General features: G+C 37.3%; 1 protein-coding gene across 1 annotated transcript in view; it reads left to right on the top strand.

The window, feature by feature from the left end:
- The window catches only part of AKR1D1 (aldo-keto reductase family 1 member D1), a 48,323-nt gene that overhangs the window by 15,733 nt on the left and 4,942 nt on the right, over positions 1-27,648 (top strand). The window contains exons 4-7 of the mRNA XM_008697375.2: positions 5,246-5,323; positions 9,337-9,459; positions 14,597-14,706; positions 15,437-15,602. Of these exons, the coding sequence (XP_008695597.2) occupies positions 5,246-5,323; positions 9,337-9,459; positions 14,597-14,706; positions 15,437-15,602 (477 nt within the window). The remainder of the gene's footprint in view (positions 1-5,245; positions 5,324-9,336; positions 9,460-14,596; positions 14,707-15,436; positions 15,603-27,648) is intronic.

Genomic DNA, 27,648 nt, shown 5'->3' with positions numbered 1-27,648 from the left:
GAACTTTCTCAATTTCTGGACTTGTTAATTTAACCACCAACACACCTGTATATACACTGCTAAACAGCAGTCACTGCTTTAAAATTTCATTGAGGGCAGGAGAGATTGAAAAACAAAATTGGCTACTTGTCCACAAGATAAATCAGATCCTGCTGCTAGTCAGGAAGAACAAAGACTCTGCCATTACAGTGGCCAGAATTCCTTATGCAGCCAACCTGACTGGCTGCCCCTGTTCTGTCTCTGGAAACACTTTCCTTGTTGACTGTCCTCTGTGGTCACATCCAACAAGGACTTTGGGAAAGAGTGCCTTTTTGCATTCTACTTCATGTAGATATAAGTTTGGAGGCTTCACAATGGCCTTGGTACTCGTAGGCTTTTATGGTTAGATTGAGATTTCGTCGACAAGGCAATATCCCTTAAAATGTAATAGGCTTTCAGTAAATTCAAATTCAGTCAGGTCCCTGAATGAGTAATTAAAACTAGAAATCTAACAGGGTCACATTTCCTATATCTAACCTGTGGCCTATGGTTTCTGTCTCTTAGTAAAGAACTTCCTTGTTTTACTCAGCTGCCCCATCTTCAGCTTACTGACCTCCATCTGACTTGAAATAAGGCAGGCACAGCTAATGTGTTCCTGGCACCCAGTCTGCAACTCATTGGATGGTGCACCTTTGTCCAATAGGGCATCTGTGGCCTGAGATCTTGCCTTCAGACACAACCAGAATTCTGCCAAAGTCCAATATTACTTCCCTTTAGGATTCTTACCTTCCTGCCTTGGCTGTCACTAACTTTTCTATCTCCAGAAGGCTCAGATTTGAACTTCTGTCATCTTGGATGACATCATGACATCCAGAAGTACAGAGTACCCATTTTAGCAAAATAGCATCTTATCTCTCATCTTACAAGCCCATTAGCAATAAACACATCTTTCTTCAAGACCTACCTGAAGACTGCAAAAATGGCCAACAAATTCTAATACCCAGTGGTGTTCTACTATGTCCCCTAAAGCTCCAACCTTAGCCTATTTGTCTGAGTCTCAAGACAGAACAAAGCAACAATTTCACACATTCTATGCTATTGCAGAGCAAGGATTTCCAATTCTCAGCTGGAGGTGGGATGTTTCTCACTGTCCACTATCCCATACTGACCTAACGAATTTTCCACTTTGGGCCCATTATTTGCCATACCCCAACATCTTTGTATTAGTCAGAACTTGTTATAAATGGCAGAAATCCAACTCAAATTGGTGTTAGCTAAAAAAGGAGCTAAGAATTCCAAGGCCCTTTATCTCTGTTTTGGTTGGCTTCATTCTCGAAAATCCTTCTCTATATGATGGCAAAATGGCCGTTGACCTGCCAAGCCTACATTGTCAACACGATGTCAGAATTCAGAGAAAGAGAGACCACACGTTAAACCTCATGGACAAATACTGACTAGCCTTCCTTTGGTCATGTACCTGTCACTGATTAATCTTTGATTAATATTTGCTAAGGGCCAAATGGGTGACTGACTGACATCTAAGATCAAGAATAAGAGCTGGGTCAGCCCACACAAACAACATGGAAAGAGCTCCTCCAGAGGAGAAAGCATAGGTATGATAGAAAACAAAATAACGTATTTCTACTATAATTAATCAGAGACCACTTAGCATAGTGGTAAGGAGCATGGGCTCCAGAGGTAGGCTGCCTAGTTCGAATCCCAGCTCTGTCACATACAAGCCAGATGACCTGGTCAGGTTATTACCTGATCTCTTTCCACATTACCTAAACACGGGGCAGTGGAAAAAGTCTGTATGGACTTTGGAGTGACACAGAAGAGGGACTGACCTTAGCCTTATTACTTACTAGCAATAGTCACTTTGATCTTTCTTTTTTTTTTTTTTTTTTTTTTTTTTTTTTTTTTTTTGGTTCTTTCTGAACTCCAATTTCATTAGCAGTAAAATGGAGACAATAGCAACTACCTTGACAAGTGCTGTGAGGACTCTTTAAATTATATATGTGACATTACTGGCACAATGTCTAATATTTTATAGATAATAAATGAAAGATAATATTCTGAAATGTTCAGATAGAAGGGAACCTTAGTAATAAGATATCCCAACAACCTAATTTCACAGAAGATAAAGTTGAGGCCCCAAACAAGGAAGTAACTCACTCAGGTTTAAAGTTCATTAGAATGGGACCAAATGGTGGGTTCCCTGATTCCAACCCCATATTTGTTCTCCTACATGACACTGTCCTCTGCTTTGTCCTCCCAAACTTAGCAATCCCAATACCCTGTGTACTATAGTGATTTATTATATTTCAGGTTCTTGAGAGTTATAGCCTCAGCCCTCATCCTCACACAACTAACTTCAGTCGTGTTCAAATGGTAGATTTCTAAGCCAAATCTTAAAGATTTGGAAAGAGCCTATATCTAAAAGTGAGAAAATGAAATTTACTTCTCTGTGACTGACCAATGATTTGTAAAATCTTTTTGGGAAAGGTAAATAGAGAATTTCCACTCCTATTCTTAGATGGAATCAAGGCTCAAGGATAGAGAGAGACAGTAAAACTTTTAACAGTGAGAAATGACACAGTATAATGACATTACTTCCCACATGAACCTATAATTCCTATAATTGAGAAATCAATCTTTGAAGCCAAAATATCGCATGCTTTTTGAATCTCATGATTTTTTTAACAAGAAACCTTTCTTGCTAAAATATTTTAGCACTTTAATATTTTTTTAAATGTCAAGTTAACAAGCAGACACAATTTTAGAACAACAAAATACAAAAAATCACAATAAGACATTTTTAAGGATTTTTTTTAATTTACTTATTTAAGAGAGAGAGAGAGCATGAGCTGTGGGGGGAGCAGAGGGAGAAGAAGAGAGAATCTCAAGCAGACTATTTGGAGCTGGATGCAGGATTCGATCCCAGGACCCTGTGATCACGACCTGAGCTGAAACGAAGAGTCTAACATTTGACCGACTCTACTACCTCGGTGCCCCACAATAAGACATTTTTAAAAGATGAATGAAATTACTGCTGAGCAGAAATGAGAATCAATAGCATGGGTTTTTAGAGGGTTGGATTATTCTTCTAGCAATGTCTTGCAGTAAGGAACAGGAATAGAGGACAAAGACAATAGGTTTATCAGAATGAATGGATTAGTAAAGTAGACACAGCAGAAGCTTAAGGGAGGCATCATAGAAATATTTAACATTGGTGCAAGCTTGATAAGGACTTAATTAAAATCTGGAAAAGTAAAAATTATTTAATAGAGTTCATAATGAAGGCATAAAGCCATTTCAGAACAGAAGTAAAACCAGGAAATGCAAAAGGCAAGAAATATGGAAAAAGACTGGAGTGAAAATGTGGGTCATAAGTGTTGAGAAGGTCAAAGAGCTTAGAAATCAGAGAGAGAAAGAGTAATTAACATGAATGATTAGGGGGCATTGAGGAAAAAGGAGCCCTTTTCCTGTTCTCAATGAGACAGGAGGAGTTAAGAAGAAATTATTTTCACTAAAGAGGACAATGCAGAAAATGTTATCACTAGGGGGAAGTTTCATTCAGGTGAGATGACAGAAGGAAAAATTTTAAAAAATTTTAGGAGTATAATTGATTTTGTCCAATTGCTTGATTTTCAACAACAGCAAAAAAATTCCTATTATCAAGGTCTACGGACTTCCATCCTGTCATCCAAATCTAAAAGACACTTCGTTCCCATATTATTTGATCTCTTTCAATACAGGCAACTACTACCCTTTTCTTTAAATATTTTCAGCTCATGGTTCTATGATATCACCCTCTCAAGATACTTTGACAGCTTCTTCCCTATTAACCTCCAAATGTCATTATGCCCAGTACTCTATCCTCAAGGTGATCAGTCGCATGGATTGAATACCACTTTATATGCTGAGGACTCCCAAATTTGTCTATGGCCAAGACTTCTCTCTGAGCCTCTCTCAGACGTCTCTGTTTAATTGCCTCCTCAAATGACAAGTGAATGTCTAATTGCCATGTCAGTCTCAAAATATCCAAAATAAAACTCTAGATAACTAGCCTAAACTCAGGGGATGATCACCACCAGCCAACCAAGGAACCTAGAAATCATCTTTTATTTTTCTGTATCCTGCCATTTCCAAGCCCATAAGAGATGGGTCCCATTTTTAGATATGGTAAAAAAGGAAAAATCTGAAAACCAATGGTTAGTCTTCATTGGAACAGGATCACTCAAAAACTAGGTTTGATATGAGATAATTTGTGAAGTAGGAAACAGATGCTAAACTCCTGGAGAGCCTGGACGGGGAAAGAAGAGAACCACCGGGTACATTAGTCAGAACTAAGAAGTAATGTGCTGAGTTTTCCCTTATACATAGACAGTGTTCCATTCATTAGCTACACTTTTCTTAGCTGAAGAACTTCCTCTCACACTTAATGATTTTTGGTTTCTTATCAGAGTAAGAAATTTGCTGTTTGGCAAAGGGTTAGGGTTAGGTCAAAACAATGAGCCTAAAAGTCCTAATTCTCGACTTCTACCCTTTATTTATGAGTGATTTTGTTATTAAGGGTTAGAGTGGCTGGTGATGAGGGTGACAAAGAATTGCACAAAGAGTGGAGCAATAAACAGGACAGAGTTTATTCACTCTCCAAGGGAGGAGGGGGGCCAGACATCCAGATAAATGTCGACCCCAAGTTTCTGTCAGCCTGGGCCTCTTAAGGGGTTTTGAAGGATGTGAGAGGGTTATAGCTGTACCCATGGTGTGTGTGGGGGGGTCAACTCTTGGCCAGGTAGAGCAAGAGATGGCAGGTTTTTCAAGGGGCTCTGTCCAGGGCTCATCCGGGGTGTGGGCTGTGGTCTGGCTAGAGAAGAATATGTTTTGTAGTTGGGGTCTACTTTCCAAAAATATAAAGCACCATGATCTAGAAAAACAGAGTTAGAGAAAAGTGCAGACACCTGTGAGTTTTGTCTGTAAGTGTGGCTGGAGTCCAGGTTGGGGGGGGCGTTGAACAGATTCCTTTCATTACGAGAGAACTTCATGGTTTAAGAACAATAATAATCTGTCAATAAATAAAGGCAAATGAATGCCAGGGTGAGATAATGAGACTAATGTGTAATATTTATTATATATAAATATATAAATAATTAAAATTGATTTGCTTACCCAGGGCCAGGATGTATGGCATAATGGCAACTCAAGTTCCATAATTTTAATTCCCAGATATAAATAAAATAAGTTATGCTCATTCTTTTTGTAGCCTGGAGATGAAATCTATCCTAAAGATGAGAATGGCAAATGGTTATATCACAAGTCAAATCTGTGTGCCACTTGGGAGGTAAGTTTAAATGGGCCTCTTTTCTTGAAGACTACATTTTTAAAACTGCGATCTGATTATTCCTGTTCCATTTATGGAGAAATGCAGCCTTTACTCCTAATGGAAAGTAATAGTCAGAACAGGTATTTTTAACCATAAGCAAAGATGTGTAAAATTCCCACTTCTCTGCACTGAAAAATTCTTGATTTTCTTTTGTTGGAAAAGAAGAATGCCAAAGGAGAGAGAAGTATAGAAAGAAAAAGAAAGGAAAAGAAATAAGTTCTAACATAACCATAAATAAAAATATAAAAATGAGGGGCACCTGGGTGGTGCAGTCGTTAAGCATCTGCCTTCAGCTCAGGGCGTGATCCCGGCGTTATGGGATCGAGCCCCAAGTCAGGCTCCTCTGCTGTGAGCCTGCTTCTTCCTCTCCCACTCTCCCTGCTTGTGTTCCCTGTCTCACTGGCTATCTCTCTCTCCGTCAAATAAATAAATAAAATCTTTAAAAAAATAAAAAATATATAAAAATGAGATAAGTTCACAAATTTTTGAAGTTTCTCAAGTTGAATTTATAAAAATCATTAATATGATATTTAAAAGAAACAAATTTTAAATGATACATGAAAAACTGAAAATAATTCTGAGCAAGCTGTTGGCTCCTTCCCCAAGATCATAAGAGTAGGAAAACTAGGGGAAAGTCCTGAGAAAACCTGTATGGATTCATGTTGGGGGTGAGGGGTACAGATATTTTGAACTGGTTTCTTTATGAGGTAATATGGCAGCTTTTACCTAGAGTAGAAGGCAGCCCAATAAGCTGTAAGAGGATAACATAGGAGAGGACCTTAGAGTTCTTTTTGCTCTTTTTTCTCTCCTGCTATAGCCTTGGAACAAATATTGTCTGCTCCACACATGCAGAAACTTAAGACTCATGTTCAGATGTCTTCAGGAATCAAATCAGAGTAGCACTGAAATCCTGAACTTGTGAGAGGCTGAGAAAAACATAAGTTACTATCTGACCTCTGGCAGTTGTTTCCCTCCCTCTCCCATTCCAAACTCCAAAGGCTGGGAAATTACACTCTAACAAGTACCTCTTTCTAAGGTATTTAGAAAGTGGACATCCCCTCTATAGGTAATAGCTGATTATCTGAATTGTGGAGTTGTTCTGGGGGGTGAGGAGGCATTGATTGAGTTTTCTGGTGCCTGGGGCTCTCCACCCAAGAGACCATACACTCATTCCTGACCTCAATGTAGATGACTAGGTTTGGAATCTGCTGTTCCCTTCCAAGGAACTGCCCTATAACATAGCCAGTATCCCCAGGAAAAAATGTGTTCACAACCCCAAATTACAAGGCATTTATTTTACAAAGACACATCATATCTTTTTTTTTTCTTTTAATGATTAAAAACCAAAACATCGGGATGCCTATAAAGGTCCTCTTAATCTTAACGCAGACCTTGTCAGATTTCAGAAGCAGCAAAGTAGCCATCCTGCTGCCGTCACAAACCCCGGAGGGCAGAGGCTAGATCTTGATATCTTAATTAGAGATCCAAATATAAACAGAGCAGAGGACCAAGAACTTTTAACTTTTTTAGTTAATTAATATATTCAGGGAGATAAGATGTTAGCAATATGTAACAAGAACAAGAATACATTTTTTAAAAAGGAAAAAATAATAATTAGAAAAATGTAAAACAATGCAATCAATGGGATAAAAATAGAATGGATATAGACAAAGAAAAAAATATCAGATTGAAAAATCAGAATGAGCAACCCCACCACCCAATATGAAGAAAGAAAGAACAAGAAAATTTTTTAAATATGAAAGAAAAGCTAAGAGATGTAAAGGATAAAATTAGAATTTCTAGTATTCATGCAATAGGAATCTCAGGGGAAAAAAAGAAAGAAAAAAAAAAGAGGTAATATTTGAAGGAAAAAAAAAGAGATAAAGGGCATGGATTACCAAAGAGAAAAGAAAACTCTTACCTAAATACATTACAGTGAAATTTCAGAATATCAAACATACAGAGAAAATGTTAAAACTTCCTGGGTATAGCAAACAAACCAATAAAGTAAAAAAAAAAAAAATTGAAGAAATAATAATAAATCAAGGAAAAGACAGGAAAAGAAGAAAAGAGGGAAAATGAATAGATGGCAAAAATAGAAAATAAAGAGCAAGATGGGAAATTTAAACTCAGTTGTATTAATAATCACAATATATGTAAATAGTCTAAACAACTCAGTTAAAAGGCAGAGGTTATCAGAATAGATAAGAAGCAAATCTCCACTATATATATTAAGGAATTCCATTTTAAATAAAAAGATACAAATAAGTAAAAGGTTAAGAAAAAAAAGTAAAAAAATAAAAAAGACATACTAGGCTGACGATAATCAAAAGAAAGCTGAAGTGGCTATTTTCATACCAGCAAAGATTTCAGAGCAAAAAGTATTACCAAGGATAAAGAAGTTTGTTTTATAATAATGAAGGGATCAATCCTAAACATCTATGTACTTAATAACAGAACTCCAAAATACATGAAGCTTAAATGAAGAGAACTGAAAAGAAAAAGAGAATAATCTACAATTATGGTCAAAGATTTCAAAACCTCTCTCTCAATAATTGAGATAATAAGTAGACAGAAAATCTATGAAAGAGATTTGAACATTATCAACCAGCTTGACCTAATTGACATTTATAGACTACTTCACCAAAATATAACAAAATGTTATTTTTCAAGTGCACGTAGAACATTTTACAAAATAATCTATTGTCTGAGACATGAAACAAATCTCAATACATTTAATAATATTCTTTATGCAAAGTAGGCTGTCTGCTAAAATTAGAATTAAATTTGAAGTCAATAACAAAATAAATCTGAAAAGCCATCCTATTTGGAAACTAAAACGCATACATGTGAATAACCCATAGGACAGGAAATAAAAATTGTATTTAAATATAAAGTATATGTTAGCAACACACAATTGGAAATGAAATTTTTTGAATGATATTAAGTATTAGAGATAAATTTAACAAAATCAGTGCAAACTTAAACAGTAAAAACTATGTCATACATTACTGAGAGCAATTTATTTTTAAGTAATCTCTATGCCCAACATGAGGCTTGAACTCACAACTCCAAGATCAAGAGTTACATGCTCTACCAACTAAGCCAAAAAAAAAAAACTCTAAATAAATTGAGAGATATATCATGTTCTTTGGTAGAAAGACTGAATAGAGATATATCATGTTTTTTGATAGAAAGACTGAATACAAAATTGAGATGTTAATTTTCCCCAAACTGATTGAAAGATTCAACAGAATCCCAATCAAAATACCAAAAGAAATTGAAAAGCTGATTCTAAAATTTAGAGGGAAGTGTAAACAGTATGATGATAAAAGATTCAATTTACCAAGAAAATATACCAGTTTTAAACACATATGTACCATATAAAATATCTTCAAAATATATAAAGCAAAAGTCAATAAGCTATAAGAAGACATTGATAAATTCTTCTAATATGGTGGGAAATTTCTGACATATTCCTTTAAATTATTGAGAAGCCAGGAAAAGCTAGACCCAATTTTGTATGTAATGTGTGTGTGTGTGTGTGTGTGTGTGTGTGTGTGTGTGTGTATTTACATACATATATGCATGAGAGAGAGACACAGAGCAAGAGGAGGGAGAGATTTGTATCTAATAAAAGGAGAATATACATTTTCACACACACCAGACATTTATAAAAATGGATCAGGTACCATGCCATAAAGTAAATCTCAACAGATTACAAGAAATAAGATCATTCTTAATGGACTGGTATACATTGTGAAAATGCAAGGGGAAGATATGCTGTACAATAGTTCCCAAACTAATTCAATTATAGAATTCCTGCCTGTCTCTCCCACTTTTTTTTTTCTTCACAGAATGCCTATTAACATACCCAAGGACTTTCCTTCTCAAAAAATTCATAGTCACCCTCATAAACATTCTCATTTTTTTGAGGCTTTTTTCTTAACCCATTGGCCTTTGCTCAACAGGCGTTGGAAGCTTGCAAAGATGCTGGCTTGGTGAAATCTCTTGGAGTATCCAATTTTAACCGCAGGCAGCTGGAGCTCATCTTGAACAAACCAGGACTCAAATATAAGCCAGTCAGCAACCAGGTACAGTTTGATAGGAGGTGGGAGGTGAGAGGGGGAGTGTGAGGGATAAGGGGAGATTCCAATATTTACTTAACAGGAGAACCCTGAACTAGGAGTCAGAAATCTTGGGTCACTCTACGTATATCTCATCATAAGGCCCCAAGAACAAGTCTTTTAACTTCTCTCAATTTATGTCTCTTAAAAAAAGATTTGCAAGTTCAAATCTAGACAAAAATAATCCAAAAATTTTTTTGAAGAAAAATAATGAGGAACTAGATCTGTGAGATATTAAAATATACAGAGTACTTAAAATTATGTAAGATTAGTGTAAGAACCAACATACAAATTAATAGAAAATAAGAAATACCTTAGAAACAGGCCCAAGTATATTAAAAACTTAATGTAGGAACAATAACACAAACTAATGGCAAAGGGATAAATTTTTCAGTAAATAGTGTGGAGGAAATGGCTAGTTATATAGAAACAAATATAGACCTTAGCCTCATGCCATACTCCTAGTATCTCTTTAATCAGGAGTTAAAGAAGAAAGAGGAAGTCATTTGTGAATACTACAAAACAATTTTAAGTTTTCTAGAACTATAGATAGAAAATGAAGCCATGGGAAAATTACAAAAGAAACTGACATATTTAACAGTATAAAAACATTTAACTCTAAAAATATTAGAAACAAAGAGCAAAAAAATGAATAATTCTATTTTTAAATATAATAGAAAAGGGGGTCATATCCTTATGAATTAAAAGCCCAATAAAAATTAATGAAAAAAATTAAAGATAATACACTAAGGCTCTACAGAAAAGTGAGCAAAAGAACTGTGAACAGAAAATTGATATGACAAATTGCAAGACTAGTAAACATGAAAAATGTTCAACAGCACTAGTAATTACAGAAATTTAAGTATTACTTTGTATTGTATATCAAATTAGCAAGCTTTTGTTTTAGTTTTTAATATAATGTTCCATATAAGCAAGTGATAAAGTGCTGGAAAGTACAAATTTGTTCAGCCTTACTGGAAAGCAATTTGGCAATAAGTGTCAAGAGCCTTAAAAAAATTCACAGTCTTATATTCCTAAGAATTTATCCTTGTGAAAAAAAAAATCTGAAAGCCTTTACGTGTGTTTGTCACAGCACTATTTATAAAGGCAAAAAAAAAAAAAAAAAGGAAACAACACAAATATGAAAAATTAGGGGAATATTTAAATAAATTATAAAACTCATATAATGTAAAATCTTAATAAAAGATGTTCTTGAATCATTTTTGAGGAAAAGAGCAATGGCCATGATATTAAAGGGAAAAACCAGGATACAAAATATAATTCAATATTGATGTGAATATATTATTTAAAAACATGCATAGAAAAAATATTGGAAAGAAATATATCAAAATACTAACTGTGGTTATCTCTGGCTGTGAATTACAAGTGAATTTTGTTTTCTTCTTTATGATTTTCTGTATTTTCCAAATCTTCTGTGAGCATGTGTTACTTTTATAATCACAACAAAATACAGTTACCCACCTTGTTAAATGGGGATAATGATACTCTCTTCACTCTACTTCAAAAAACACTAAGAGGCTACATTAAAAAATGTTCTTAGGGTAAATATTCACGTTTTGGAGTTATGGTTGATTTGTTTGCTTGATTCATTGTTTTTAGTAACTCAAAACAGTCTTGAGTTCATAACAGAAATAATGAATTATTACCTATCAGGACAATAGCCAGCTAAAATAGAAGTGTCGCTATATTTAGAAGTATCACTTCCTAATTGACACCTAAGCCAACATTATACCATATGCTCTAGGAGCAGAGAGCAACAGCCCTTGACTTCCTAACTGATGTCAATCTATCCCTTTATTCCTACTCTAATCCTTACCAGCACAAATCCCTCCTGCACCCCCCAAGAATAATACTGTTATCAAAGGTTAAAATGACACATGTTTCCTCTTACAAATACACAAAGAAAGATGGCGATGTTTGACCTCAGAATGAAAAGTGGAATAAGAATTTGACAGTGTGTCTTCTCATGCCAAGGAGGAAATACCCTGATATGTTGGCACAAGAATCACGAATAGCTTCACAAATGTACCCTGAAAGGGAAACAAGACATGTTGGAAGATCATATCCCAAACTTATTCATTTGCTTCATGGTGTTTGAAAATAGCATATACCAATACTCTAGAGATAGTACAGATCAAAGTGCCGGTCTACTGGCCACCACCCATTACCCTGTGCCCTGGGTAGGACTACCTCTACTCCAGAGACACAAAATGAGCAGCTTTCAGTCCAGGAACATGATGACATGTTGTGGGCATTATAGAGGGTGGACATATTTTATATATAAGGGATACATACATAAAGATCTTGCATAATTCAGAATTCACATATTTAAAAGCTAATTTTCCCTTTAGAATAAATCTAAAGTATAATTGGCAAAATTTTGTATTTTTTCATAGACTTTATGAACAAGGGCACATACAGTATGACCTCACTCTATACTCATTCTCAGAGCCTGAGCTTCCCAAGCTTCCTTAGTACTACCCCTAATGTCTATCTAAGCAAATGTGTCTCCAGGCTCCATCCCTGGCTTAATCTCTCTAAAAGCCTTCCTGGTGGGCAATTTGTCATGGGGTGTTCCCCCAACCTAATTCAAAGAAGACTGTGGATCTACCTCAGGCCATTTAATCTCACACACCTAGCTCTACTAACAGACAAAAGGAGCGAGGTGGGGAGAAAGGAAAGATCTCCAAATTCTTCAATTTTTTCCCAACCCTATTTACTTAATGCCTAAATCACAGGTGTCCTGATTTCAGAATCAATAAATATTTTTTGCGTGACTTAATGAAATGAAAATTCAACACCGTTTTGTTGCAGAAAGACACAGGATGGGGTCAATGTCTTCCTTCACAGGTTCTGTCCAGCTTAACTTCACCTTGTGAGATTTTGATATCCGAAGTTCTACACTTACCAAATAGTGTTGTAAAAGCCACAGACATGTCAAGATGCCTAGCAAAGAAGGAAGCAAGTGTACATAGATATGCTTCTCCTTGAAAATGAACAAGTTCCAGGGCAGTGATGACATCAGGGCACTGTGACAACAGAAACCATCACTACCCTCTACCTTAAACTGAGCATTGGATGCCAGCATACCGAACAAGGATCATTCACTGGCCTGAAATGCCCCCACCAAGCTATAGTCCTGATGAAGCCCCTCCTGTAACAGTCAGCAGCATCAGTAATACTTCCTAAGATGCTCGCTTGGTCCTCTCTGTATCATTATGTTTTCATTCAACAGTCATCGAGCACCTGCCTTATGCCAGGCACTTTGCTAGGTACTAGGCATGCATAAGTGACCAAAGACAGATACAGCCCTTCCTCTTGCAGCACTAGCTGTCTAGTGGGGAGCACACATTAATCAAACAATCACAAAAGTTGCCGATAATTAGAAACTGAGATAAATGCTCTGAAAAGAAGGAATATGGTTCTCTGTGAATTCATATGCACATGAAACTTATTAGCTTATCCACTCCGACCCCCAGAATTTCCCCCACTGGTTGTCCCCTTAGTGATATGCCCTGGAATTTTTACCTAACAACTGTCTATGCAAAGATTTAAGTTATATTATTTTAAGTTATGTTGTTGAGTTTATATGTTAACTCAAAAGCTTTTGTTGAGCAGATGTTTCTAGTATGTTGCCCAATGCAACTCTCTGTATAGTCCCAAATTTCAGTTCACAGATTCCGTTCAGTCACTGATTTGGTATGTGCATACCTATTTGTTTTATTTCTATTTGTAACAGCCTTATTATGCATACCTTTTGCCACAAGCCAGATGAAGTCCTTTTTCAAAGTGTAGGTTATAAAACTGTTCAACGCATATATAAACACACACATATATACATACGGATATATACATACATACTTCTACATATTTAATAGGCCAGGGACAAGCAACAGGATGCCAATCTGATTAGAAAGGAATCCTTGTGGGAAAATGAAATGTTGTGTTTGGAATGAGCAGGCAGGCATTAAATTAAGGAATTCATACTTAGTTTCTAAGCAGTGGAATGACGTGATAAAATACATGTTTTGGAGAGACTGGTCTACCAATAATAGACAAGATTGGAATTGAAAAAGTAGAGAGCGATGTTGGAAGTCGGAGAGGGTAACGGAAGGAAACACTAAGAAGTGTGATTCCTGCTTTATTTTAGTCTGTGTGTTACTTTCTAGAATTATTTAAGAAATGTTCCAAGGGGGAGAAGTCCTACAAGTGTTTCTTAGGGTAAGGGAACAAGATTATATCAGGGGGAAAAAAGTATATCAAATTAGGGAACAGAAAGAAGACCCACCGTGAAGAGTCCCAGTTTACATTTGTCATTTCATCAGAAGCATCTCCTTGTGCCTTCTAGAAATAAAACTCATCAAATACGCACTATTCCAGACAATGAGGATAATAACTATATGTTTCCATTATTTTAATTCACCCTTGGTTGATTTTAATTAAAAAAGGTAAGAAAATCATAGGTCAAAAATTACCATAGTGGTTAAGAAGAAACTTTGAGAACTTTGTGACACAAGTATTTTTGGTGCAGGAATCTTGCCAGTAAGATACTAAAGATGAACGTAGGCCTGCACTGGGTGGTGTAAAGAACTCCCGGCCAAAACGACAGAATTCATCGGGAGATTTCATTTTATACACGCTCTACCCCTTGTGAAAATATTCTGAGATGCTTGAGAGCTACAGAGAGAGGGCTTCTGCAACATGTCACTTCTACTTACTGAGACTGTAACCTGAACCTTGAGACTGTTTTTCTTGTTACAGAAAATTGTAGTTGCTGGAATGGTGACTGTAAATAATTAAGTCTGTTCCCTCAAAGTTTTAAACTATGATAACTTCATGAAATTGAATTTGCTCTCCACTTATTTTAGAATTATTCCACAGATGGTGACCTCACTAACCTTGTTTTAATTAATCTCACCAGTAAACAATGTAAACTTCCTTGTTAGGAACAAATATTTGGCATTTGCCTCATTATCCATCATACTTGTAAATGGACTTTATTGAAAAACTCTTTAAAAACTGTAAAACTGCATTCACCACAAGGCTTTAATTTTGTGCTCTGCTCTCCAATGCAACCATGTAGGTTGAGTGCCATCCGTATTTCACCCAGCCAAAACTCTTGAAATTTTGCCAACAACATGACATTGTCATTATTGCATACAGCCCTTTGGGGACCTCTAGGAATCCAACCTGGTAAGCAATGCTGTATGTCTCTTCAGCAGTGTTTCCTTTGGTGCAGAGTATGAGACTAATGTGAATTACTTGACTGGCATGACTATATGGCTCTGTGATTTTAAGAAATAAATTTAATCTCTTCAAGCCAGTCTCTATGTATACAAGTTGGAGCTAATAAAACCTTCCTCACAGAGGTGGTATAAGAATTGATTACACCGTATGTATAAAATTACCTAACAGTGCCTGAAACATAGGAAATGCTCAATAAACATTAGTTTAGGTATTATTTGACAACGACTCGCCATGACCATATCCTGAAATTTTAGCATTTCTTGATCTCTGGATTCAAAGGCAGCATTTCTGATGTGATGTGTTCCACAGACTTAAGTAGAAATTTTTCTGCGTGAAGATGACTCTAAGAGTTGTGCCTCTGTTTCTTCCATTTTGGCCATCCTGCCTTCCCTTGTAGGCCTACTTCCAACTCAGTTCTCTGTCTCTGAGACCCATCAAAGAAATTTATTTACCGTCTGTAAGAGGCAGCTCTCTCAACTTGCCTCTCTCAATATTTTCATGGTAAAAGCAACTCTTCACTGAGTGCTCCGCACTCTGAGAAATTGGTTACAGGGGACCTGAAGTGTCCTGGTAGGTGACCACGTGGATAGGGAGACAGAGGAGGGGGTAATTGACTAACCACCTGCTCTCATTACTTGAGCTAAATATGATACAGGTTTTGATTTTTTTTTTTAAGGGTGAATGTATCTTCTCCACCTTTGCTCAAGGATGAACTTCTAAATGCACTGGGACGAAAGTATAAGAAGACAGCAGCTCAAGTTGTTTTGCGTTTCAACATCCAGAGAGGAGTGGTTGTTATTCCTAAAAGCTTTAACCCTGAAAGGATCAAAGAAAACTTTCAAGTAAGAGAACTGCTTCTGGAAATGTAAAAAGTAGAGTTGTTTTGTTTGTTTCTTTGTTTTTTGGAGAACCTTCTGTTCAGATTAATAAGAAACTTGTAATGCCTTTATATTTTATTTTACACCTGCTCCCCAACCCACACTCTGTGTATCTGAATTTAACTTGAGCTGAATCTGAAACAGTTCCCAGCACTTTGGGGATTGCTTTACTGCTTGTACATTACCTAGCTCCCTCGTTTCTTCTGTTTCTTTATCTATTGACTCTTGATGCTACCTACTCATTTCTCCAGCAGCGCAGCGGCAATGGAAGGTATAAAATTTGAAATTCATAATAGTAAACTTTCCACCTTCTTAATGTCTCTGGTAAAAGTTAGAGACAAATTTGGAAATTATTGAAGAGGATCATTAGACTTCATGAATACTAGCTGCCTTTATTTCTTCCATAAATAATCTGTGATCAGCATCGTAATTTAGAGGTGAGAAGAGGCCACTAGACAAAGGAGTGATTAGTTTACTCTGCTACTATTCAAGACTAAACTTCTAGGTAAGTATAGCCATAGAAAAGTACCATGTAAAATTAATTATTTACTCATCAGTTGATAATCTCAAAAAGTAAGTTGTTTTTATCTCAATAAGTAGTTTATAAGTTTAATAATCTCAGTAGTTTAATAAGTTTTATTAAATAAAATAAGTAGTTAAATAAATTTAATAATCTCAAAAAGTAAGTTGATAAAAATGAGACAAGATTTATCCCCTCAGATAGGAAAATACTCAGAATATTGAATATGTACAAAAACAGGCACTTTCATATACTCCTGTTAGAAACACTAACTGGGTATAAGGTTTGAAGGAGTAGAATGTCACTTTTCCAGATCCATCAAAATTCAAACCCACATATCCATTTGACCCAACAATCTTGATACTATATTTACACATACATGCACACATATCTGGATATTTACTACAGCATGATTTGTCATTAAAAAAAACTGGAAACAATCTTCAGTAGAATCTTGTAAAACAAATTATAATATATTTGTACAATGAAATATTATATAGCCTTTTTAAAACAATAGAGTGAAAATATAAGTATGGCCATGGGAAGATATTCATGATATTAGACAATTTATCTTCAGAGCTTTTTTGCTACCACGTGACAGAATGCAGCTCAAACTTACCAAACAGAGACATGATTTATTGGGTCACATAACTGAAAAGTCCATGGATAAATCAGGCATGACAGACAGGGGTATTAAAATGATTTAAAAAAGGACTGAGCTCCCTTTCTCCCTCCACACTCCTCCCCCCTGCCAACCTTCTCTATCTCTACATGGTGGCACAGACAGTCCCTGACAGCTCCAGGCTAATCTATTACTCCTATTCAGTGAAGAGGATCATAGGCAAAGGCTTCTGTGTGGATCTCTATCAATCCCTTACTGTCCCTTTGTGGGTCATGTACCATTCCCATATTAATCATATCCGGTGAGTAAGACGCTTTGATTGGCCCCTGGGCTGCATCCCTATTCCTGTGCTGGAAATGAATTCATGTGACAAACAGCCCTACTAGGTGGTGGAAGAGAAGTTCGTAAAAGGACAAAGGGATGCTGTTACTAGCAAAAAGAGGGAAGAATGATAAACAGTTATACCACTACTGACAGCATTTTAATATTTAACAAAATACCTCTTACTAAAAGGGGTTGACACTGTTTTCAGCCATCTTAAAAGAATAAGCTATCCAGATGGCTAATGTGTTAGTTCATCAAAAATTAAAACACGTTTTGATGCACCTGAAACAAATAGCTTCAAGGATTCAAAATTTTACTGTTCTGAAAATGAGAGTGGTTATTAGTGGTCTGTGCAATGGAAGGTTAAAGCCTTTGGACTTTATGTTATTTAGTGAATCACAATTTTGTACTAAAGGTACTATCATTCTCCTTAAAAATTTTATTGCAACTATTTCTGTTATAGTCGATATATTTCCGTAGCCCTGATAATAAGGAAATGAAGTTCAGAGGTTCACGTACCACAAGAAACTATGAAAGAGATACAAATCTCCAAGGAAAATGACAGTGGAAATCATAGCCAATTTCCACTCTATAGGGTTTAGACTTGCCCTGTAACCACAAATTTTGCTGGGTATTAAAACCAAGAATCGACAAAATAGAAAATTATTCTCTTTTAGAACTAAGGTAAAGTAAACCTTTAATAATATTTTAAAAGAATGGGAAATATCCACAAAACATAAAGGGCAAAGAGAAAATTAAATATGTTTACCATAAAAGAAGAAAAAGTCATAGAAATAAAAATCATGTAGTAAAAAGTTAAATCATAAATTAAAAACAAAAACTATATAAAATTAAAGGTAAGAATGAAGAAAATTAAAAAGCAGGGTATTTTTAACATTAAAACAACAAAAAATCAAATTTTACCACCCACTATCTGCCTTGTTGCCATCATCCACTTACCCCCTTTCTTTTAAAGTTTATCTCCTGACTCACTTTCCTTCTTTCCAAAACTACTCCCATCACAGTTCTTAGTGAATTTAACATACATATGGATAGTCCTTCCAATAACCTGGCCTGATGGTTCTTTAACCTCCTCCCCCACAATGATCTTGTCCTATGTATTTCAGCCACTATTTCCCATTGTTATTCCTTGGAAACTGCAGTTACTAATACCTAATAACTCCTTTGCACCCCTCAAAAATCCCCCTCTCGCTTCTGCATTATCTCACTACTGCATAACTCCCATCAACATACAAATATGCTGTGACCTCCAGTCTTAAAAGGTAAAATCCAATCTAGACTCACGTTCCTCTCCAGCGATTATCCATTCCTTTCTTTCTGTCCACAGCAAACCCTTAAAAGAGAATTCTATTCTCACTACCTCCAAGTACCTTTCCCCCACTCTCCCTTAAACCCATTGAAACCAAGCTTTCACCCTGACGCAGCTCTTATCAAGGTCACCAATGACCTCCACCTTGCTTGATCCAATAATCACTTCTCTGTCCTTGTCCTACTAGGTCATTCAACAGCATTTAATACAGTTAACCCTTTCTCTTTCTTGAAATCTTTATAACAAGAGAAGCAGATTGGTTGGGGGGCAGAATATCAGGTACTCAGTTATGTGAGATCCTAAATAAGTGAATAATTTAGGATAATTTGTGCTATTAAAAAAATGAAAACAAATCCATATAAAATAAAAAAAAACATTGCATAGAAAGAATGGAAGGAGGGAGGAAGAATTTGGAAGTTTATCTTAAAATTAAAACTGAAAAGGTGCCTGGGTGGCTCTGTCAGTTGAGCATCCAACTCTGGATCTCACCTCAGGTCTTGATCTCAGGGTCATGTGTTCAAGCCCCATTCTGGGCTCTATGCTGGGTGTGGAGCCTACTTAAAAATAATAATAATAAATTATGAAATAATTTTTACTTGTTTTATATTCAACAAAATTTAGGTTACAATTGTATATGTGTACTAAATCTTAGTAGAAACTTAAAAATATGCTTGACAAAATTACATGATAACAGAATGTGACATTCTCGGAGGAGGAGAAAAGATGGCAGAGGAGTAGGGGACCCTTTTTTCAGCTGATCCCCTGAATTGAGCTGGACATCTACCAGACCATCCTGAACACCCACCAAATCAGCCTGAGATGCAGGAAGATACATCTGGATCTCTACAAATGAACATCTCCAGCGCTGAATATTGAGGTATGAAGCAGGGAGCCGTGAATCTGTGCACAGATATGGGGAGATAAACGGAAGGGGGAGGGAGCTGCCACGCTCGGGCGCCAGGAAGCAGTAGCCACCTGCACTGGGGAGTGGGCCGGACTGGCGGACTGGCACCCCTGCAAAAACAGACTGAGACCGTGAGCCTGGGAATGCGCACGACCAGACTGAAAACCGGAGCTCCGGAGTGCTCACTGGAACTGGACTGAGACTGGGAGCTCGGGAACACGCACACAACCAGACTGAAAACCGGAGCCCCAGAGTGCTCACTGGAACTGGATTGTAACCAGGAGCTCAGGAGCGTGCACGCATCCAAACTGAAAACCAGAGCTCTGGAGCACACACTAGAACTAGACTGAAACTGAGAGCTCAGGAGCGCGCGTGCGACCAGACTAAAAACCGGAGCTCCGGAGCACTCACTAGAACCAGACTGATATCGAGAGCGCATGTGCAGCCACACAGAAACTGGCGCTCCAGAGCGCACTCGAACCACACTGAAACAGGGAGCTCAGGAGCATGCGTGGGAACCGGGGGCGGCTGGCGGTGTTAGAAGCACAAAGGACAGAGACCAGCTGGCCCTGGAAGCAAGGGCTGGGAGAGTGGCTGTGGGCGCACATCCCGGGATGCTGCGGGGTTTTTAGCAACACCGCCAGAAATTGTTAAAGTGGCCAGGAGAGCTCAGTGGAGAGCGGACGATGATCTCTCTGTTCTGAGACAGAGGCTAGGATACGGCCACTGCAGCTCTGACTCTCAGAAGAGTCACAGAAAAACCGCCAGGCTAAGCCACCAGAGAACAAAAACCCGGAAATACCAGCTCACATTGTGCCCATCCCCACCCCCCCACCCCCCCCACCCCCCCGCTGCAGAGGACAGGGCAACGCTACCCAAACAGAGTTGCCTGAGTACCAGTGCAGCAGGCTCTCTCCCAGAAGGCAGGCTGAAAAATCAAGAAGCCCTCATCCCTAGGGTACCTATAAAACTAGTGCACACTGCCTGGGTCCTGGTCAATAATTTGTGCTCTGGGCATCCCCGCGACCTCTCCTCATCAGAATAATGAAGAAGAGAAACCCTCAGCAAAAAAAGGACACAGAGACTGTGGCCTCTGCCACAGAACTGATGGATATGGATATAACCAAATTGTCAGAAATGGAGTTCAGAGTAACAATGGTCAAGATGATGTGTAGGCTTGAAAAAAATATTAACGAAAATATTAATGAGAATATAGAATCTCTAAGGGCAGAAATGAGAGTGAATCTGGCAGAAATTAAAACTGCTATGAATCAAATGCAGTCTAAACTAGACGCTCTGATGGCCAGGGTAAATGAGGCAGAAGAACGAATTAGTGAATCAGAGGATGGGATGGTAGAAGAGAAAGTTAAAACAGAAACTTGGCTTAAAAAACTCCAATCTCAATAATGTAGATTACGGGAGATTACTGACTCAATGAAATGTTCCAATGTCAGAATCATCAGCATCCCTGAGGGGGTAGAGAAATAGAGAGGTCTAGAAGAGATATTTGAACAAATTGTAGCTGAGAACTTCCCTAATCTGGCAAAGGAAATAAGCATTCATGTCCAAGAGGCACACAGGACCCCTCCCAAGGTCAATGAAAACAGACCTACACCATGTCACATCATAGTACAATTCACAATTAGATCCAAGGATACAGTATTGAAAAAGGCCAGGGGGAAGAAAATCCTTACGTACAGAGGGAAAAATACCAGAATTATGTCAGACCTGTCTACAGAGACCTGGTAGGCCAGGAAGGGTTGGCAGGGCATTTTTAAAGCTCTATCAGAGAAGAACATGCAGCCAAGGATCCTTTATCCAGCAAGGCTGTCATTCAGAATGGATGGAGAAATAAGGACCTACCAAAATTGGCAGAAATTGAAGGAATTTGTAACCACCAACAAGCCAGCCCTACATGAGATATTAAGGGGGGTTCTATAAAAGTAAAAAGGCCCCAAGAGTAACACAGAACAGAAATTTACAATCTATAGAAACAAAGACTTCATAGGCATCATGACATCATTAAAATCATATCTCTCAATAATCATTCTCAATGTGAATGGCCTAAATGCTCCCATAAAACATCACAGGGTTGCAGATCGTATAAAAAGACATGACCCATCCATTTGCTGTCTGCAAGAGACTCATTTTGAGCCTAAAGATACATCCAGACTGAAAGTGAAGGGATGGAAAATCATTTTTCATGCCAATGGACCTCAAAAGAAACCTGGGGTAACAATTCTCATATCAGACAGATTGGATTTTAAACTAAAGACTGTAGTTAGAGATACAGAAGGACACTATATTATTCTTAAAGGATGTATCCAATGAGTGGATATGACAATTATAAATATCTATGCCCCCAACAGGGGAGCAGCAAGATACACAAGCCAACTCTTAACCAGAATAAAGAGACATATGGATAATAATACCTTAATAGTAGGGGACCTTAACACTCCACTCTCAGCAATAGACAGATCACCTAGGCAAAAAATCAACAAAGAAACAAGAGCTTTGAATGACACACTGGACCAGATGGACCTCATAGATATATACAGAACACTACACCCCAGAACAACAGAATACTCATTCTTTTCAAATGCACATGGAACTTTCTCCAGAATAGACCATATACTGGGTCACAAAACAGGTCTCAACCGATACCAAAAGACTGAGATTATTCCCTGCATATTCTCAGACCACAATGCTTTGAAACTGGAACTCAATCACAAGGAAAAATTTGGAAGAAACTCAAACACTTGGAAACTAAGAACCATCCTGCTCAAGAATGACTGGGTAAACCAGGTAATTAAGAAGGAGATTAAACAATTTTTGGAGACCAATGAAAATGAAAACACATCGGTCCAAAACCTATGGGACACTGCAAAGGCAGTACTAAGGGGAAAATACATAGCCATCCAAGCCTCACTCAAGAGAACAGAAAAATCTAAAATGCAGTTTTTATATTATCACCTCAAGAAGCTGGAGCTGGAACAGAAGAACAGGCCTAACCCAAGCACAAGAAGGCAGGTGATCAAGATTACAACAGAGATCAATGAATTAGAAACCAGGAGCACAGTAGAGCAGATCAACAGAACTAGAAGCTGGCTCTTTGAAAGAATGAATAAGATCGATAAGGCACTGGCCAGACTTATTCAAAAAAACAGAGGAAGGACCCAAATTAATAAAATTATGAATGAAAGGGGAGAGATCACAACCAACACCAATGAAATAGGAAGGATCATTAGAAACTTTTATCAACAGCTTTATGCCAATAAATTAAACAACCTGGAAGAAATGGATGCCTTCCTGGAAACCTGTACTACCAAGACTGAAACAGGAAGAAATTGATTTTTTAAACAGACCAATTCACTATGAAGAGATTGAAGCAGTGATCAAAAGCCTCCCAAAAAACAAGAGTCCAGGGCCTGATGGATTCCCCGTGGAATTCAACCAAACATTCAAAGAAGAAATAATACGTATTCTCCTGAAGCTGTTTCAAAAAATAGAAACAGAAGGAAAACTACCAAACTCATTCTATGAGGCCAGTATTACCTTGATCCCCAAACCAGGCAAAGACCCCATTAAAAAGGAGAATTACACACCAATATCCCTGATGAATATGGATGCCAAAATTCTCAACAAGATCCTAGCTAATAGGATCCAACAGTACATTAAAAGGATTATCCATCACGACCAAGTAGGATTCATCCGTGGGATGCAAGGGTGGTTCAACATTCGCAAATCGATCAGTGTGATAGATCACATCAACAAGAAAAGAGTCAAGATCCATGTGATCCTTTCAATTGATGCAGAAAAAGCATTTGACAGAATACAGCATCCTTTCCTGATTAAAACACTTCAGAGTGTAGGGATAGAGGGTACATTCCTCACTTTCATAAAAACCATCTATGAAAAGCCTAAAGCGAATATCATTCTCAATGGGGAAAAGCTGGAAGTCTTTCCCTTAAGATCAGGAATATGACAAGGATGCCCACTCTCACCATTATTATTCAACATAGTACTAGAAGTCCTTGCAACAGCAATCAGACAACAAAAAGGGATAAAAGGTATCCAAATTGGCAAAGAAGAAGTCAAATTGTCTCTCTTAGCAGATGACATGATACTCTATATGGAAAACCCAAAAGAATCCACCCCCAAACTACTAGAAGTTATAAAGCAATTCAGTAATGTGGCAGGATACAAAATCAATGCTCAGAAATCAGTTGCATTTCTATACACAAACAATGAGACCAAAGAAAGAAAAATTAGGGAATCAATTCCATTTACAATAGCACCAAAAATCATACATTACCTGGGAATTAACTTAACCAGAGAGGTAAAGGATCTATACTCTAGAAACTACAGAGCACTCTTGAAAGACGTTGAAGAAGACACAAAAAGATGGAAAAATATTCCATGCTCATGGATCGGAAAAATAAACATAGTTAAAATGTCTATGCTACCCAGAGCAATCTACACTTTCAATGCCATCCCGATCAAAATACCAATGACATTTTTCAAAGAACTCTAACAAACAGCCCTTAAATTTGTGTGGAACCAGAAAAGACCCCGAATCACCAAGGAATTGTTGAAAAGGAAAAACAAAGCTGGGGGCATCACGTTGCCTGATTTTAAGCTATACTACAAAGTTGTGATCACCAAGAAAGCATGGTACTGGTACAAAAACAGACACATAGACCAATGGAACAGAATACAGACTCCAGAAATGAACCCCCAACTCTTTGGGCAACTAATCTTTGACAAAGCAGGAAAAAACATCCAGTGGGAAAAAGTCTCTTCAATAAATGGTGCTGGGAAAATTGGACAGCTATGTACAGAAGAATGAAACTTGACCGCTCTCTCACACCATACACAAAAATAAACTCCAAATGGATGAAAGACCTTGATGTGAGACAGGAATCCATCAAAATCATAGAGGAGAACATAGGCTGTAACCTCTTTGACATCGGCCACAGCAACTTTTTTCATGACATATCTCCAAAGGCAAGAGAAACAAAAGAAAAAATGAACTTGTGGGACTTCATCAAGATAAAAAGCTTCTGCACAGCCAAGGAAACAGTCAAAAAAACTAAGAGGCAGCCCGCGGAATGGGAGAAGATATTTGCAAATGACACTACAGATCAAAGGGTGGTATCTGAGATCTATAAAGAACTTCTCAAACTCAATACATGAGAAACAAGTAATCAAATCAAAAAAATGGGCAGAAGATATGAACAGACACTTTTCCAATGAAGACATACAAATGGCTAACAGACACATGAAAATATGTTCAAAATCATTAGCCATCAGGGAAATTCAAGTCAAAACACATTGAGATACCACCTCACGCCAGTTAGAATGGCAAAAATTGACAAGGTGAGAAACAATAAATGTTGGAGAAGATGTGGCAAAAGGGGATCCCTCTTACACTGTTGGTGGGAATGCAAGTTGGTACAGCCACTGTGGAAAACAGTGTGGAGGTCCCTTAAAAAGTTAAAAATTGAGCTACCCTATGATCCGGCAATTGCACTACTGGGAATTTACCCCAAAGATACAGACGTAGTGAAGAGAAGGGCCATATGCACCCCAATGTTCATAGCAACATTGTCCACAATAGCTAAATTGTGGAACAAACTGAGATGCCCTTCAAAAGATGACTGGATTAAGAAGATGTGGTCCATATATACAATGGAATATTACCCAGCCATCAGAAAGAACGATTACCCAATATTTGCAGTAACGTGGACGGGACTGGAGGAGATTATGCTAAGTGAAATAAGCAGAGAAAGACAATTATTATATGGTTTCACTCATTTATGGAACATAAGAAATAGCAGGAAGATCGGTAGGAGAAAGAAGGGAAGAATGAAGGGGGGGTAAACAGAAGGGGGAATGAACCATGAAAGACTATGGACTCTGGGAAACAAACTGAGGGCTTCAGAGGGGAGAGGCGTGGGGGACTGGGATAGGCTAGTGATGGGTATTAAGGAGGGCACGTATTGCATGTTGCACTGGGTGTTATACACGAATAATGAATCATGGAACATTACATCAAAAACTAAGGATATACTGTATGGTGACTAACATAATATAATAAAAATTATAATAAAAAATAAAAGAAATTTAAAAAAAGAAATTTAACTAAAAAAAAACAATGTGACATTCTCTACTTCACAAAGGCTTTTGCTAAGTGATCATCAAAAGAATAATTCTGGTAAAATTTCACAGGGCTTCATCGGAAGATTATAAATCCTTTGATTTTTTTTTCAAAGCACACTCTTTTGATATATCTACTAAAGTCGACTTTAACTGCATCAGATTCCTATTTGAAAAACATTTTGCCTATAATTAAAGCAAACCAAGATCACTTTCATTGACTTTATGAAATCCTGCATCTTTGGCAACATTTGCAACTTCCCTTTACATTATATATTCACTGGAGTCAGAAAATGACTCACCAATACTTAAAAAGTGGACCTAATGTTAAACAAAAAGAAAGTTTGAGTAAGGATTTATTTTATAAGTGATTGGTCATTCATGAATCTTTCTATGTAATGCATACCTCAGGTTCATGACACAATCTCATAAACTCAATACTTGGATAATAATCAAAGAAAAGCATTCCCTGAAAAGAGCACCTGGAAGCAATCCGTGGGGGAATGATTAGGTAAATCATGTTACATCTATACTATGAATTCCATGATTAAATTAAAGTCAGTCCGTCTTTTTTGACAGAAAAGATCATCAAGACATATTATATGAATGAAAGTTGCAGAATAATAAAGATATTATCCAATTAATTGCATTTTGCTCTTAGTATGTTGGATGTTTGGAAGGAATGTTTGGGAAGAAGAATAGGACCGGGGTGGTGGGTAACAAGAGGACCTTTCATTTATTATTCCATGCATGTCCATACACTTCTGTAGTGTTTTAATTCTCACAAAAAAAGCATGTATTTATGTATCACTTATATAATTAAAATTTATAAATATAAATTACTAAAACAAAAGTTAAGGGATAGCAAGTTAAAACAATAAAGAGAAAATGATTATAAATAAACCAAATGTTAAAAATGTAAATAAGCTAAAATAAAGTATTAAAATGTTAATAAAGGACAATTATAAAACCAGAGTATAAGATGTACAAGCTAAAAGGGGGCGCCTGAGTGGCTCAGTCGTTAAGCATCTGCATTTGGCTCAGGGCATGATCCCAGGGTCCTGGGATGGAGCCCCGCATTGGGCTCCCTGCTCCACTGGGAAGTCTGCTTCTCCCTCTCCCACTCCCCCTGCTTGTGTTCCCTCTCTCGCTGGCTGTCTCTCTCTGTCAAATAAATAAATAAAATCTTTAAAAAAAAAAAAGATGTACAAGCTAAGAAAAATAAAACAATGAAAATGTAATAGATTTAAAAGGTAGAAGACATTAAAAATGATGAGAGAAATGATTAAGAGGATAAAACAAAGCAAATTAAAAGTTTAAAAAACACATAAGCAAATTTAGAAATGAGGGAATATTTTTTAAAAACAAGCATACAAAGGCCATAGTCCAAAATCAGAGGTTTAGCATCTTATCCAGAAACAATAAAAAAAATCTCTTGGATTTTAGATGTCCTGAACATATGCTGTTGCGGTCCTGCAAGATGGCCCCAGCAGGAATGTCTCAAAGACAAAGAGCAGAACAGAACCCCAACTCTGCACGGGGATGTGGCCCCCCAGCCCCAGCCCAACTTCTCTCACATTTGCAGATATTTGAAAATTTTTGTATTATTTTTTAAATTTATTTAAATTCAATTAACCAACATATAGTACATCATTAATATTCATAAGTTCTTGACATAAAAATCTTTTATGTGTATGTCACTGATAATAGAGCTTCAACATAGAAGAAGTAGTAAAAGGAAATATCTGACAGAACTGAAAGAAACAAACTAACAATTATTTTTTGTATCAATTTTTTATTTACATTCTAGTTAGTTAACATACAGTGTAATATTGGTTTCAGGAGTAGAATTTAGGGATTCATCACTCATATAACACCCAATTTTCATTACAGAAAGTGCCCTCCTTAATGCCCATCACCCATTTAGCCCATCCCCCACCCACCTTCCCTCCAGCAACCCTCAGTTTGTTCTCTATGGTTAAGAGTCTCTTATGGGGGCGCCTGGGTGGCACAGCGGTTAAGCGTCTGCCTTCGGCTCAGGGCGTGATCCCGGCGATCTGGGATCGAGCCCCACATCAGGCTCTTCTGCTATGAGCCTGCTTCTTCCTCTCCCACTCCCCCTGCTTGTGTTCCCTCTCTCGCTGGCTGTCT

This window comes from Ursus maritimus, unplaced genomic scaffold (genome assembly GCF_017311325.1).
Source record: "Ursus maritimus isolate PB19 unplaced genomic scaffold, ASM1731132v1 scaffold_3, whole genome shotgun sequence".
NCBI lineage: Eukaryota > Metazoa > Chordata > Mammalia > Carnivora > Ursidae > Ursus > Ursus maritimus.
The sequence above is the reverse complement of the archived record's forward strand: the minus strand, read 5'-3'. Positions and strand labels throughout refer to the sequence as shown.